General features: G+C 47.1%; 1 protein-coding gene across 1 annotated transcript in view; it reads right to left on the bottom strand.

The window, feature by feature from the left end:
• Positions 1 to 8,309, bottom strand: part of LOC144481062 (dyslexia-associated protein KIAA0319-like) — an 85,048-nt gene extending 76,739 nt beyond the window's left edge. Inside the window, exons 1-3 of the mRNA XM_078200715.1 lie at positions 8,276 to 8,309; positions 2,860 to 3,602; positions 1,394 to 1,595 (exon numbers count right to left, since the gene is read on the bottom strand). Coding sequence (XP_078056841.1) covers positions 1,394 to 1,595; positions 2,860 to 3,602; positions 8,276 to 8,309 — 979 coding nt within the window. The remainder of the gene's footprint in view (positions 1 to 1,393; positions 1,596 to 2,859; positions 3,603 to 8,275) is intronic.
• Positions 8,310 to 13,433: the final 5,124 nt, after the last annotated feature.

Below are 13,433 nucleotides of genomic sequence, written 5' to 3' on the forward strand. Positions count from 1 at the left end.
GGCCATTGCGCATGCGTCGATCTCCCAGCATACTGGGAGATCAGTTGGCATGCACCCCCACCCATTCCTCCACAGCCCCCCCCCCCCCACCCCCCGGCCACCCATGCACCCCGAGCTCACTAAACAGATGCAAATGACGTTATAAATATTTAAGTCAGCCTCATGCCATTCCCCGGAGTGAGGCTGGTCACGTCATAGATAATGGCAAGGGAAGATCACAAACCGCATTCCATTTTTGGCCTCCCACTGGCATTTCCTGCCCCGCTTCACCACTCAACCAGCACAGCGGGCCGGGAAAATCGCGCCCTATATCTGGAAGTAAGTTATTATGGATCAGGGGCAGGGGGGAAAATGTAGAGGCAGGGAAGGAACAAAAGGCAAAGGCCAGTGATAAGGTAGGAGTAGCCAAATGGATGATGGTGTAAGACAACAGGGGAGGCTTTTGTCTACCACTGTCTCCTTTAGTTCAGATTTACCCTGTTCAATCTTTTTACCTCAACCAATTGTCAAAATTTGGACAATGTTCAAAAGTCACATCAACTTCACTCTCATAGATTATGCCACCTGATCCCTTCGAATCAATTACAATCTTATGGGAGAGAAGGTTAAGAGGAAATTTAATTGGGGTGTTCAAAATTGTGAAGAACTATGATAGAGTGGACAGGGAGAAACTGTTTCTACTGACAGGAGGATCAGTAACCAGATGGCACAGAATGAAGATAATTGCTAAAAGAGCCAGAGGGGCAATGAGTTGTCACCACCTAGAATTAGCAACCTGGAAGTATGGTGGAAGTCAAGAGTAACTTTCAAAATGGAGTTGGGTATATTTTAAGTTTATTTATTAGTGTCACAAGTAGGCTTACATTAACACTGCAATGAAGTTACTGTGAAAATCCCCTAGTCGCCATACTCTGGCTGCTGTTCGGGTACACGGAGGGAGAATTTAGCATGGCCAATGCACCTCACCGGCACGTCTTTCAGACTGTGGGAGAAAACCGGAGCACCCAGAGGAAACCCACACAGACACGGGGAGAACATGCAAACTCCAGACAGGCAGTGACCCAAGCCGAGAATCGAACCCCGATCCCTGCGCTGTGAGGCGGCAGTGCTAACCACTGTGCCACCATGCCACCCATGAAAGGCAAAATAAAAATCAGAGGAAACAGCAGGAGAGTGAGCAAATTGGATCTTTCTTTCAGAGAGCAGGCACAGCACAATCATCATAAGGTTATATGAATTTTGCGATTTGTTATGGGATAGCTACCATTCTGTGTTCCACGGACTACAGGCCAGATGCAGGGTACAATTTGTATTGCCCTTCATTCAAACTCAAAACTCCACCTTACAAATCGCACTTCACCTTTTCAGCTGAATTGAGAAAACAGCACAGTACCTCGTTGCTTAGCAACTGCAGACACAGTTGATGCTTCTGTGGCAGAGGGCCATGAAACGAGTGAACTCTCGCCACTGGGAGTTCCAATGTGGACGCCGTCTCCTGACTTCTCTTGGCGCTCAGACACAAAGCTGCTGCTTTCTGGACTCAACGTTGCAGTCATTGTTTCTGCAAGTGATGAATTTGAGGGAAATTCGGACTCCTGGCAAAGGGAAGGAAAATGTTAATTACATGTGGGAAAACATCGCATTACTTAGATGCGCATCCTCAAAAACAAAATTAGATTGTAGAAAACAACTTTGTGAATGCTTACCCCAGTGAAATACATTTCTATTTCATTTAAGCATTGAAACATGAATGCAAGGCATGTAACTTTATATATCCCCTCCACCCTCATGGTACCAATTACAGCCCCCCACTCTCATAGTACCAATTACCGCCCCCGCACCCCCCCGCCCCCCCCTACCCCCCCCGCCCCCCCCACCCACCCCCCCGCCCCCCCACCCCACCCCCCCCCACCCCCCCCCCACCCCCCCACCCCCCCCCGCCCCCCCACCCCACCCCCCCCCACCCCCCCCACCCCCCCCCCCACCCCCCCCCCCACCCCCCCCCCCACCCCCCCCCCACCCCCCCCCCCACCCCCCCCCTACCCCCCCCCCCTACCCCCCCCCCACCCCCCCTACCCCCCCCCACCCCCCCCCCACCCCCCCCCTACCCCTCCCCACCCCCCCTACCCCCCCCCACCCCCCCAACCCCCCCCCACCCCCCCACCCCCACCCCCACCCCCACCCCCCCCCCGCCCCCCCCACCCCCACCCACCACTCTGCAGGGAACAGTTAACTGTTGCCTGGCCACTTCCCCAAAACAGTGTGGCTGAGGTCACAAGATCACAGTTCAGTAGAGGTTTGAGCCTGTGACCTGTTTTCTGAATTGTGATGTGAGCCAGTCCTCCAATTTTTCCATAATATACCACTGTCTACCATTAAACTGCAACATTGCGATCCAGTTTCAAATGGCCACAACATTGATTTGACACCTAGAGCCCCCAATTGTAAAAACTCTTTCCTGCTTCTAATTCAATACATTGTCATTTAAAAGCCATCCACAATAAGCTATTACTAATTACATAAGATCATGATAAGCATGTTGTTCAGGCTCCTTAAATCTCCAAACCATAACTTCCTAGTTTCAATTGTGCTGAGGAACTTCCATTAAGGAAGGCAGAAATGGGAAGAACCTTTACTCTTCCCTCACCTCCAGCCCCCACACCCTTTGTCTCACCCTGCCTCCAAACCCCAGTACGTATCCTGGCAGTTTTGGTTTGGACCAAGGGGAAGATTACCCACTGGCTATCTCTGCAATGGCTGATGCACAACATTGCAATCCAAAGAAGGGGGATGGGGAGAAGATGCCTTCAAAGAAGAATTAAATAAAACCTGTAACAACAGCAAGATATTTTAAAGTACCTCTCGAACATTGGTGCTGTTTTCATTTGAGTTCTCCAGTAGATTTCCCACCGTCTCCAAAGAGACAAACTTTAGCATATTGTTCGTCTCTTGCTTTGTTTCATCACTCCATACTTCCTGCTGAGACTCATTAACTGCGAAGCTTGTGTCTGAAGGGGCTCCACTTTTAATCCCAGCGGATTTATCCTCCTCCACATCACCGACCCCACTAGCCTTCACTGAAGACATATCCAGATCGTATTTAGAGTCCCACAGTGGCCAGTCCTGTGAGCCACGCATCCTCTCTTGATCCTTGCTGGAACCTTCAATTGCAGGTATTTCTTTGTAATCCTCCGCTGTAGAACTATCAAGATTCAAGTCTTCGCCGTACAAGCCTCGCAGGTTACCGTTCCTCTCAGTTGGTGCCAACTCTCTTTGCTTCCCCATGGGATGCCCTCTGCCTTTATAATGGGCTTCTTGTAAGCTTGATTTCTGAGCTGATGACCGCTGTACAAAGGTTAAGTAAGATTCCACAGCGCTGGTCTTCTTTGGCTCACACTCCTTCCTGTTCTGGCAGTTTATAATATAACAGCGGCCTTCAAACATCCATGCCAAGTCACAGCCGGGTAAGTCACAACACGCTGATATACATTTGGACATTGAAACTGCTGGAGGAACACGTAGGATTTTGGTTGTCTTTGGGTTGGGAGAAACTATAGCATCCGAATACTGAGCTGTTTCACTGCAGTAATCTGATAGAGCACCTGTGAAAACATTACAAACCACTGTTAAATGTACATGCATGTGACAGCCTACTGGGTTCCTTTTTTTTGTTTGAAATATTACTTTATTGAAATTGCATTGTGATCCCAATTAGAAAAATCACTCCCTCTGTTTGACATTGACAGTTAAGATTCTCAATATGTTGACCTTACGGTCCTATAGTACACACTGCAGTGTATGGGGTAGTGTGGTTATCAGATGCTTCCCTGGGACTGGTATCTCCCTGCTAAGTGATGGACAGATAGCTTCTTGGGACCGCAGGACATGGATATCTCCCTGGGATCTACTGCAGCATTCATGTTTCTGGATGGAGTGCCAATCAAGCGGCTGCTTTGTCCTTGATGGTGCCAAGCTTCTCACGTGTTTTTGGAGCTGCACTCATCCAGGCAAGTGGGAAGTATTCCATCACACTCCTGACTTGTGCCTTGTAGGTGGTGTACAGGCTTCGGGGAGTCAGGAGGTGAGTTACTCGCTGTAGGATTCCTAGCCACTGACCAGCTCTTATAGCCACAGTATTTATATGGGTAGCCCAGTTCAGTTTCTGGTCAATGGTAATCCCTGGCTGTGGATGGTGGGGGATTCAGCAATGTTTATTCCAACAAATTGCAAGGGGTGATGGTCAAATTCTCTCTTGTTTAAGATGATCATTGCCAGGCACTTGTGTGACTAGAATGTTACTTGCCACTTGTTTGCGCAAGCCCGGATATTATCCAGGTCTTGCTGCATTTGGACATGGACTGCTTCAGTATCTGACGAGTCAAGAATTGTGCAGTCATCGGTGAACATCCCCACTTCAGACCTCATGATGGAGGGAAGGTCATTGATGAAGCGGCTTTAAATGGTTGGGCCTTGGACATTACCCTGAGGAACTCCTGCAGTGATGTCCTGGAGTTGAAATGACTGATCTCCAGCAACCACAACCATCTTCCTTTGTGCCACGTATGACTCCAACCAGTGAAGAGTTCTCCCTGATTCCCATTGACTCCCAGTTTGCTAGGGCTCCTTGATGCCACACTTGGTCAAATACTGCCTCGATATGCAGGACAGTCACTCTCACCTCATCTCTGGAGTTCAGCTCTTTTGTCTGTGTTTGAACCTGTTTGTGGTAACTTGCTATACACAATTTGACTACTGTGTTTCCTATATTAAAGGATTGATTATACTTCATTAAAGTACTTGGTTGGCTTTTAGGCATCCCAAGGTCATGAAACGGTCTACAAAAGTGCAACTTCCTTCTTTCTTTTATCTCAAGAACTTCTAATTTGGCTGGAAATATGTTGTTAGGAACTATATTAAAATTTTCTGAAAGCCATGACTTTAGCTGCATTACAGCTTCTGGAATTGTAATGACGCAGTATTCCTGCCTGCCCTTTAGTTGTACCCCAGTCACCAGGAGAAGGGCTGGGGCAGTGTTTCTAAATATTTTGGATAGTTAGGTTGCTGAGGCCATCTAAGTTGTTACTTGTAAGCCTTAGGGATGAGAAAGGGAGAGAAGAAAATCATTGTGGGCCAGCCTGCATGGGGTATGTTGGGCAGGCAATACTGAGCAAACAGTGGGGGTGATTCTCCCATCCCGCTGCGCTAACGAATTAGCGCAGCGGGCCAGGAGAATCATGTGGGGTGCGATATGTAGGATTCCCACGAGCGTTCACGCCCCCAGTGTCTCCCAGCGCTGGATTTCCAGCGTGGTCTGCTCTGTGCCAGAAATCAGCGGGGTGAGCATTTAAATGATATTTCACATCTCATTTGAATGCTATTAGTGAGCCTGGGACTGAAGTCTCGGGCCCTGCTGGCCTCTCCCACCCCGCCAGAGTGTTCCACTCCAGTGGGGATTGCGCTAGCTCTGCACTTTCGGGTTGCTAGCACCCTGACCCCGCCAGAGTGAAGGGGGGGGGGAATCGGGGCTCCCCAGGGTTTGGGCGGCGTGGGGTTGTGCCCCCTGGGCATTGGCACCCTGGCAGTGCCAGCTGCATCCCCAGGGGGCACCTTGGCACTGCCTATCGGGCATGGGACAGTGCCAAGGGGCGAGGCCTATTGGCGGGCCTAGGGAGCGGGGTGATCAGTGGGCGTGGGGCTCCCACTGCCACTCTGCCTGGGGATTGATGGGGGCGGGAGGGAGGCCAGCGATCTGTGCGGGCTGGAGGGACAGGGGGGTGAGGGGTGGGGGGTGGGGGGGTAGTGGCTGCAATGTGGGAGGGAGTGGGGTGGAGTGGAGGGAATGGTCGGCGGGGGCGGAGGGGGGGCTGTGATCGGGCCATGGGGAGATTGTGGGGACAGCACTGCGGGGTCTGGGCTGGCCAGCGATTGACCTGATCAGCAAGCGGGAGGCTGTCAGTTCGGGGCTCACTGCGCATGTGCAGAGGCCCGCTGGTTTCAGCTTCCTGGGTGGGAATAGGCCCCACCTCCTGAAATCTAATGATATTCACGCTGGTGGCCTCTGCATTGCACAGAGTGTGGGAGATTCTACTGTGAACTCCCACTGAAAAAAACCAGCGTGAATTACTCCAGTTTTCCCGCAAATTCAACACTTGGGAATTTTTTGGGGAGAATTCCGCCCAGTGTGGGGGAAAAGGTTCCTGCTGGTTTCCTTGATGTGATCGATCACAGAGCAAAGGAATCAACTGTATCAGGAAAGCTAAGCTTTTAAAATTGAAAATACCTCTGCCCATCTATTGCTGAATTCTTGCCCCTGCCTTTCTCACCTCCATCTTCCATACTCTGTAAACATCACTTCATCCAAACTTCTGCTGTCTATCCTTTCCTGAGCCCAGACCCATTTGCTCCGACCTTGCTGACCTACACTGGCTCCCAATACCCCAACTTCTCAAATTGATAGAGCGGCACGGTGGCACAGTGGTTAGCACTGCTGCCTCACAGTGCCAGGGACCCGGGTTCGATTCCCAGTTTGGATCACTGTCTGTGTGGAGTTTGTACATTCTCCCTGTGTCTGCGTGGGTTTCCTCCGGGTGCTCCGATTTCCTCCCACTGTCCAGAGATGTGTGGGTTAGGTTGATCGGTCATGCTAAATTGACCCTAGTTTCGGCGGGGGGGGGGGGGCGGTTAGCAGGGTAAATAAATGGGGTTACGGGGAAAGGGTGGGATTGTTGTCGGTGCAGGCCTGATGGGCCAAATGGCCTCCTTCTGTACTGTAGGGATTCTATGAATTTCATTTCTATGAAATTCTATGAAAATCCTTATCCTCATATTCAAATCCCTTCATGGCCTTCTCCCCCCCTTCCTCTGTAACCTATTCCAACTCTAAAACTTGCCCCTCTTGCACATCTTCATTGTTGGCACTGACTTCGGTCAACAGGTCTCATCTTTACAATTGCCTTCCTGTGAAACATTCAAAAGGAAATGTTTTTCTAAGTCCAAGTCACTAAATAAATACAAGCTCCCCAGCAGGTAGAGCCTACGCCTGACAAAACACTTCCCAAAAAATATTATCTTTCAATTTGAATTAAGCAATTGCAAAGAAGTGGCACAACAAGGCCTTGTATGTGCAATTCAAATTATCCAGTAATTTGAATGAAGTGATTTGGCATAAATAGCAGCAGATTTTATAGGAAACTCAATCATGTGTTTCATGGTAGTTGAATGTCTAATAACAGCTTCAGATGGTATAATACAGATCTGATTTCTGCATAGGAGCGGTTGCGGTTGGTGAGAATCTCACAGATAGTGAAAACAATAGGCAAGAAAGTTCATAACATTTGTAATTCAACAACCCTTGTACGCATTGACCTGGATATTTCTCTGAGCGACAAGGTGTGACATTAGACACTCGTTGCCCCCAGAAAATCTATTCTTATCTTGTCCGTAGGGTGCAGTGAAGACTTCTACTTCCTGCAGGGCCCAGTATCAGGACAGACTGTGGCGGGGGAGGGGGTGGGGGCTTCCTGCTTGGTGCATTGCAAAGCCGCACCCAATCACATCTCTTGAAGTTTGGCTCATTGAGAGGTGAGTGTAAATACTTCTAACAGTTTTTTAAGTTGGCCAGGGTCTCTCCCTCAGATAATAACAGCACTTGGCTAGGACCCCTCCCCTGCCACTGGCTCCACTCCACCTATCCTCCCCTGGCTCTTTCCCTCAGCTCCCCCAATCCTCGGTTCCTCTCTGCCCATCCTCCCCACCACCGCTGCCTCCCACCTTGCTCCCAATGGCACTCCCACAACTCTGCTCCAGCTGCCCCTGCTGCTCAGCCAATATGTTGGAAATGACACTTGATGAAGGGGGAAAGGGTTGAAAATGAAGAAGGGTGACCTGGAGCGGGGTCACAATGGTCCCTGGCGCTGTGAGGCAGCAGTGCTAACCACTGTGCCACTGATCATCTAGACTTTTCTGTACTCATATTAATTTAATAAAAACATACAAGGATAGGTCTAATTCCCAGTATGAGAGTGTCGTTGTTGCTTTTGGACTAGTAATCAAGAAGCCTAGATTAATAATCCAGGGAATATGATCTAAAACCTAGCAGGAAAGCCAGTTTTAAAAAATCAGGAAGTGCGAAGCTGGCATCGAAAACAGCAGCTATAGTCAAAAATCCAACTGGTTCACTAATGCCCTTTAGGAAACCTGCTATGCTTCCCCACTCTGCATAAATGGGTCTCTCCAGTTCCACACTAATGTGGTTTACTCTTAACCATCATCTGACCTTGGCCTTGCAAACCACTCAGCTGCATCGCCATCGTCTCAAGGGTGAGCAGTAAATGCCAGTCTTGCCAACGATCCACATCCCAAGAATGAATGAAAGAAACATGTACCCAGTAATCTATTTGTTGTGATTCTTTCTATTCTTAGTTTTCATAATGATGCAAAGGATTAGTGCCATTATTTGAAAATCTCACGCAACCTGGCTGTTTGAGAATTCAAATTGGAACTACTTGATGCATCAAATTTACACAGCACTGTCCCTCAATTATGCACTTTCATGGTGTGTATCTAGTTGGGAATGAAAACTAGCATTTTATCTCGCCTGTTGGAGTTCATATATCATTACCCAATCTGAATCAAAGCAGAAAACTGTAGTGCAAGAGTGTCAACCCAAAGATAGTAAGCTCATCATTCCACATCACCCAAAAAATGGCAAAAGAATGGAATGATGGTCAGCCCTATCAAAGAAAGTACAGAGTTCATAGAATCTCTACAGTGCAGAAGGAGGCCATTTGGCCCATCGAGTCTTAACTGACCACAATCCCACCAATGCCCTATTCCCGTAACCCTACATATTTACCGTGCTCATCCCTTTGATACCAGAGTCAATTTATCATGCCCAATCAACCTAACCCGCACATCTTTGGACTGTGGGAGGAAACCGGAGTGCCCAGAGGAAACCCACACAGACATGGGGAGAATGTGCAAACTCCACACAGACAGTGGCCTGAGGTCAGAATTGAACCCGGGTCTCTGGCGCTGTGAGGCAGCAGTGCTAACCACTGTGCCACCGCACCGTGTTATTGGACAAGTGGCTCAAGGAAGTGGAAAATCCTGAATTAAGTTATCTCGCTTGTGAAATAGTGAGGGGTTGAGAAAGCATTGTGTGAGAGACACTGTAGGATCTAAAATTTGAGTTATCAAAAAGGTTCAAAGGCTGATAGCTTTATCCCAGACACAATGGGTGGGATTTTTCTCTCACTCTACATCTGATCATCTCCTTCCTTCAAATTGATCTTTGCAAGTCAACTAAATACACGTAATGGCAGGTTGGCTGGTCATTCCCATAGTCAGGTCTATCTGCATGAACTGTAATGAGAAGATGCCTTTCAATCAAATCACACACATATCAACAGCCAATAATGAAACTAAAGATCAACTTTGACAAAAAAAAATTCAACAAAGAAGTGTTTCCTCAAGAAATTATTTTTGACAGTAGGATTTGTTGTGGAACTGGGATTGTGATTATACAGCTGGTGTAAAATGAGATAATAATATTTCACCGGAAACTAATCCCCAAGGTGTGAAGGGAGGACAGGCTATCTATTTTTACCAAAACACTGATGTCTCTCTTACATGTGATTAGATGTGACTGCAAACTGATTTAGAAGGATATCCAAGTTAAACTTTGAGGGCGGAATTTTACCGTCACGTCCGCCCAAGGTTTGTATGATCCCGCCCAAGGCCAACGGAGACTGCTGTTCCCCGAGCCTCACTCGTCCCCGGAATCAGGACAGGCGTGTCGGTAAAATTCTGGCCTATGTCTGGTATAGTGTGATCACACTACAACAATTCAACTCAATGCAGTTTAGTATCAGTGATCAGACCAGTGGTCTTGCACTGACATTGTACCTTGCAGTCAGCATGGGGTAGAGCTTGTACACAACACTTAAAATGCATACTCATTTAAATAACACTGGTTTCGGGAGCTATGCAGTAAGTACCACACTGACCAGGAAAGATCCAGTTTGAATTCCCCTTTCGGTGCTGGGTCAATTGATCTCATTGCCGTGGTAACATTAGCAATGCTATGATTTGCCTAGCACTCCTGGGCTAGGAAGATGGAAAAGCAGGCAGGGTTGTTTACCCATGTTCCTTGCTGGGAGATTATTCACGTGGATGGTTGATAGGGACTAGTTTAGGCTCAGCTACAATGGTCTTTGCAATCAGGTCATATACCCTGCTGACGCTGCTAAGATTCACACATAAAAGATGGGCACGTGAATCAAGTATCAGAAGATGACCAGCAGCTGAAGAATTAGTAACCAGGGTCCACAGGTCAGTATGCCAAAGTTGAGTTAGTGTCTTTGTGAACAGAGGTAGAAGAGCCATTAGCCAAATGTCATATTTAATTGGCAGAAAAGCCAGAGGGGAGGAGATTTTTAACACAGCAAGCTATGATCCAGAATGCCTTTCCTGTAATGGTAGTGGAGACAGTTACCATAGTAACCTCCAGAAAAAGAGAATTCAAAAGGAGACATTTGCAGGGCTTTATGGAAAGAGTAGGGGAATGGGTCTTCTGGGATACTTTTTCAAAAAGCTGGCGCTGATATGATGGACTGAATGGCCTCCTTCAGTGCTGTATGATTATATGATTTTAGAAAATTGACAGAAAAACTGATGAGGTTGTAAAAACAAGTCAGTAATCGGAGGTTGGAGAGCGGCGCTCTCTCTCTCTCTCTCTATTTGAATAGGTTCACATGCAGCTCTGATTTGTGGAGAACTATCTAATTTTGAAACAGATTGAATTCCGTATTGGTTTGATATAACCGCCACATAAATCTTCAGCAAAAATAAACCCAAAATCTATCTTTTAAAGAAACATTACAATCAGCAACATGAAGATATACCTTTCTAGACAAAAAAAAAACCAAAGTAAGGAAACAAACCAATCCTTTGCAAAAGCAAAATACTGCCGATGCTGTAATTTTGAAGTTCTGACATAAAGTCATTTACCTGAAATGTTAACTGCCGTTTCTCTCTCTCTGCCAGATCTGCTGAATATTCCCAACATTTTCCATTTTTAAACCAAGCCATTATTTCAGTAACATACCTGTTATGGTGCATAGCAATACAACACTGAGGGAAAATGGAAAGTGGGTCATTTTCACGGCAGCAAGCTCCATTCAAGCTCCAGAGCGATGTGTATCTGTGCTATTTCCCCAAATTCTACTTTCCTTTATCTTCCTTCAATGGCAATTTTGGAAACACTAGAAAAAAGAACACATGAAAGTCATCAGCCCGGTGATGCAAAGCACATGTCAATAAGATCAACATCGCCAGTGCCGCTTGGGGCGGCACAGTGGCACAGTGGTTAGCACTGCTGCCTCACAGCGCCAGGGACCTGGGTTCAATCCCCAGCTTGGGTCACTGTCTGTGCGGAGTTTGCACATTCTCCCTGTGTCTGCGTGGGTTTCCTCCGGGTGCTCCAGTTTCCTCCCACAGTCCAAAGATGTACTGGTTAGGTGGATTGGCCCTGCTAAATTGCCCCTTAGTGTCAGGGGGACTAGCGAGGGTAAATGCATGGGGTTGTGGGGATGGGGCCTGGATGGGATTGTGGTCAGTGCAGACTCGATGGGCTGAATAGCCTCCTTCTGTACTGTAGGATTTTATAAGTCATTTCTATGTAGTTATTATACATCGCTGTGCTGAAGATTTGTCTCCATAATGTTGCTGAGAATGTAGAAAAGTGTAATATGAATGGTGTTTGATCCTGTACCTCAGAACACAGCTTCTTTCAAGTAACTACCTTTCTTTTTATTCATACATAGGAGCTAGGCATCACTGGTAAGGCAGCATTTATTGCCATCCCTAATTGCTATTGGGGAAGTGGTGGTGAGTCATGTTCTAGTACCACGGCAGAGCTGTGAGGGAAGGAGTTCCAGTGACAGTGAAGGAATGGTGATGTATTTCCAAGTTCGTATGGTGTGTGATTTCGAGGGGAACTTGCAGAAACTCTAACCACTACCCTTGACATTCAATTGTGTTACTGAAGTCGGTAAATATACCTCTTGAGGCTGGTATGAGTCAAAATACAGTCAGGCTTTATTCTCACAAGCTTGAGGGAGAACCTGACCCCTTGAAAGCGGAAGCCAAAGTTCTCTCTGAACACAAGAAGCGTGGATATTTATACATCAGGGTTCCCAATACAAGCTATAAAGCAAAGTCCAGTTAACAGTCCTTGATCATAAATTATAGTTCCTTTCACAGCTTCTGATAGTCTCTGGATCATGGTTAGAGACCATCTGGTATCCTTGGGTCATAAAGCACAATTCTCTTGGTCGTTGTAGCCAAGGTGCCACCTCTGGTCCCCTGCTCTTCCCGCAGCTTTTCCTTTGAAGTGACTGAGTACGAGTGCAGCTGTCCCAGTGGGAGTCCTCCTTCAAATGGCCATTCTCGCACTCTACCATTTGGTAGCTGCTTCCTTTGTTTAAATCATACACAAGCCTACGGGAAAGAAAGACTTACCACCTAACATCTATATTTAACTGTCTGTTTTATCAGAATGATATAAACAAGTGAGGGAACCAATAACAAATGGCTTATACTAAAAGTTAAAGATGAAACCAAGAACAAATGGCTTGTGCTACTAAAAGTTAAAGATGAAAGACATGAACAAATGGCTTGTGCTACTACCAGGAGCAATATAAACAAAGGGGAGACTAGCCATAAGGAAGGGTTATGTTTGTGATACATTCCAGGTACAAAGTTCAACCTTTTAGGTACAAAATACATTGAGTACAAAAAAAACATTAACCCTTTCCCTTCTTCAGTTACCATCACTGAATCCTCCACTGTCAACATCTTTGGAGTTATCATTAACCAGAAACTCAACTGGACTCACCACATAAACACAGTGGCTACAAGAGCAAGTCAGAGGCTAGGTATACAGTGGCGAGTAACTCACCTCCTGGCTCCCCAAAGCCTGTCCACCATCTACAAGGCACAAGTCAGGAGTGTGATGGAATACCCCTCACTTGCCTGGATGGGTGCAGCTCCAACAACACTCAAGAAGTTTGACACCATGCAGGACAAAGCAGCCCGCTTGATTGGCACCACATCCACAAACATCCACTCCCTCCACCACCAACACTCAGTACACACTACTGCTACTATCTCCAAGATGCACTGTAGCAATTCACCAAAGTTCCTTAGGCAGCACCTTCCAAACCCACAACCACTTCCATCGAGAAGGACAAGGGCAGAAAATAAATGGGAGCACCACCACCTGCAAATTCACCTCCAAGCCACTCACCATTCTGACTTGGAAATATACCACCGTTCCTTCACAGTCACTGGGTCAAAATTCTGGAATTCCCTCTCTAACAGCATTGTGGGTCAACCCACAACATGTGTGACTGCAGCATTTCAAGAAGGCA

This window comes from Mustelus asterias, chromosome 2, assembly GCF_964213995.1.
Source record: "Mustelus asterias chromosome 2, sMusAst1.hap1.1, whole genome shotgun sequence".
Lineage (NCBI taxonomy): Eukaryota > Metazoa > Chordata > Chondrichthyes > Carcharhiniformes > Triakidae > Mustelus > Mustelus asterias.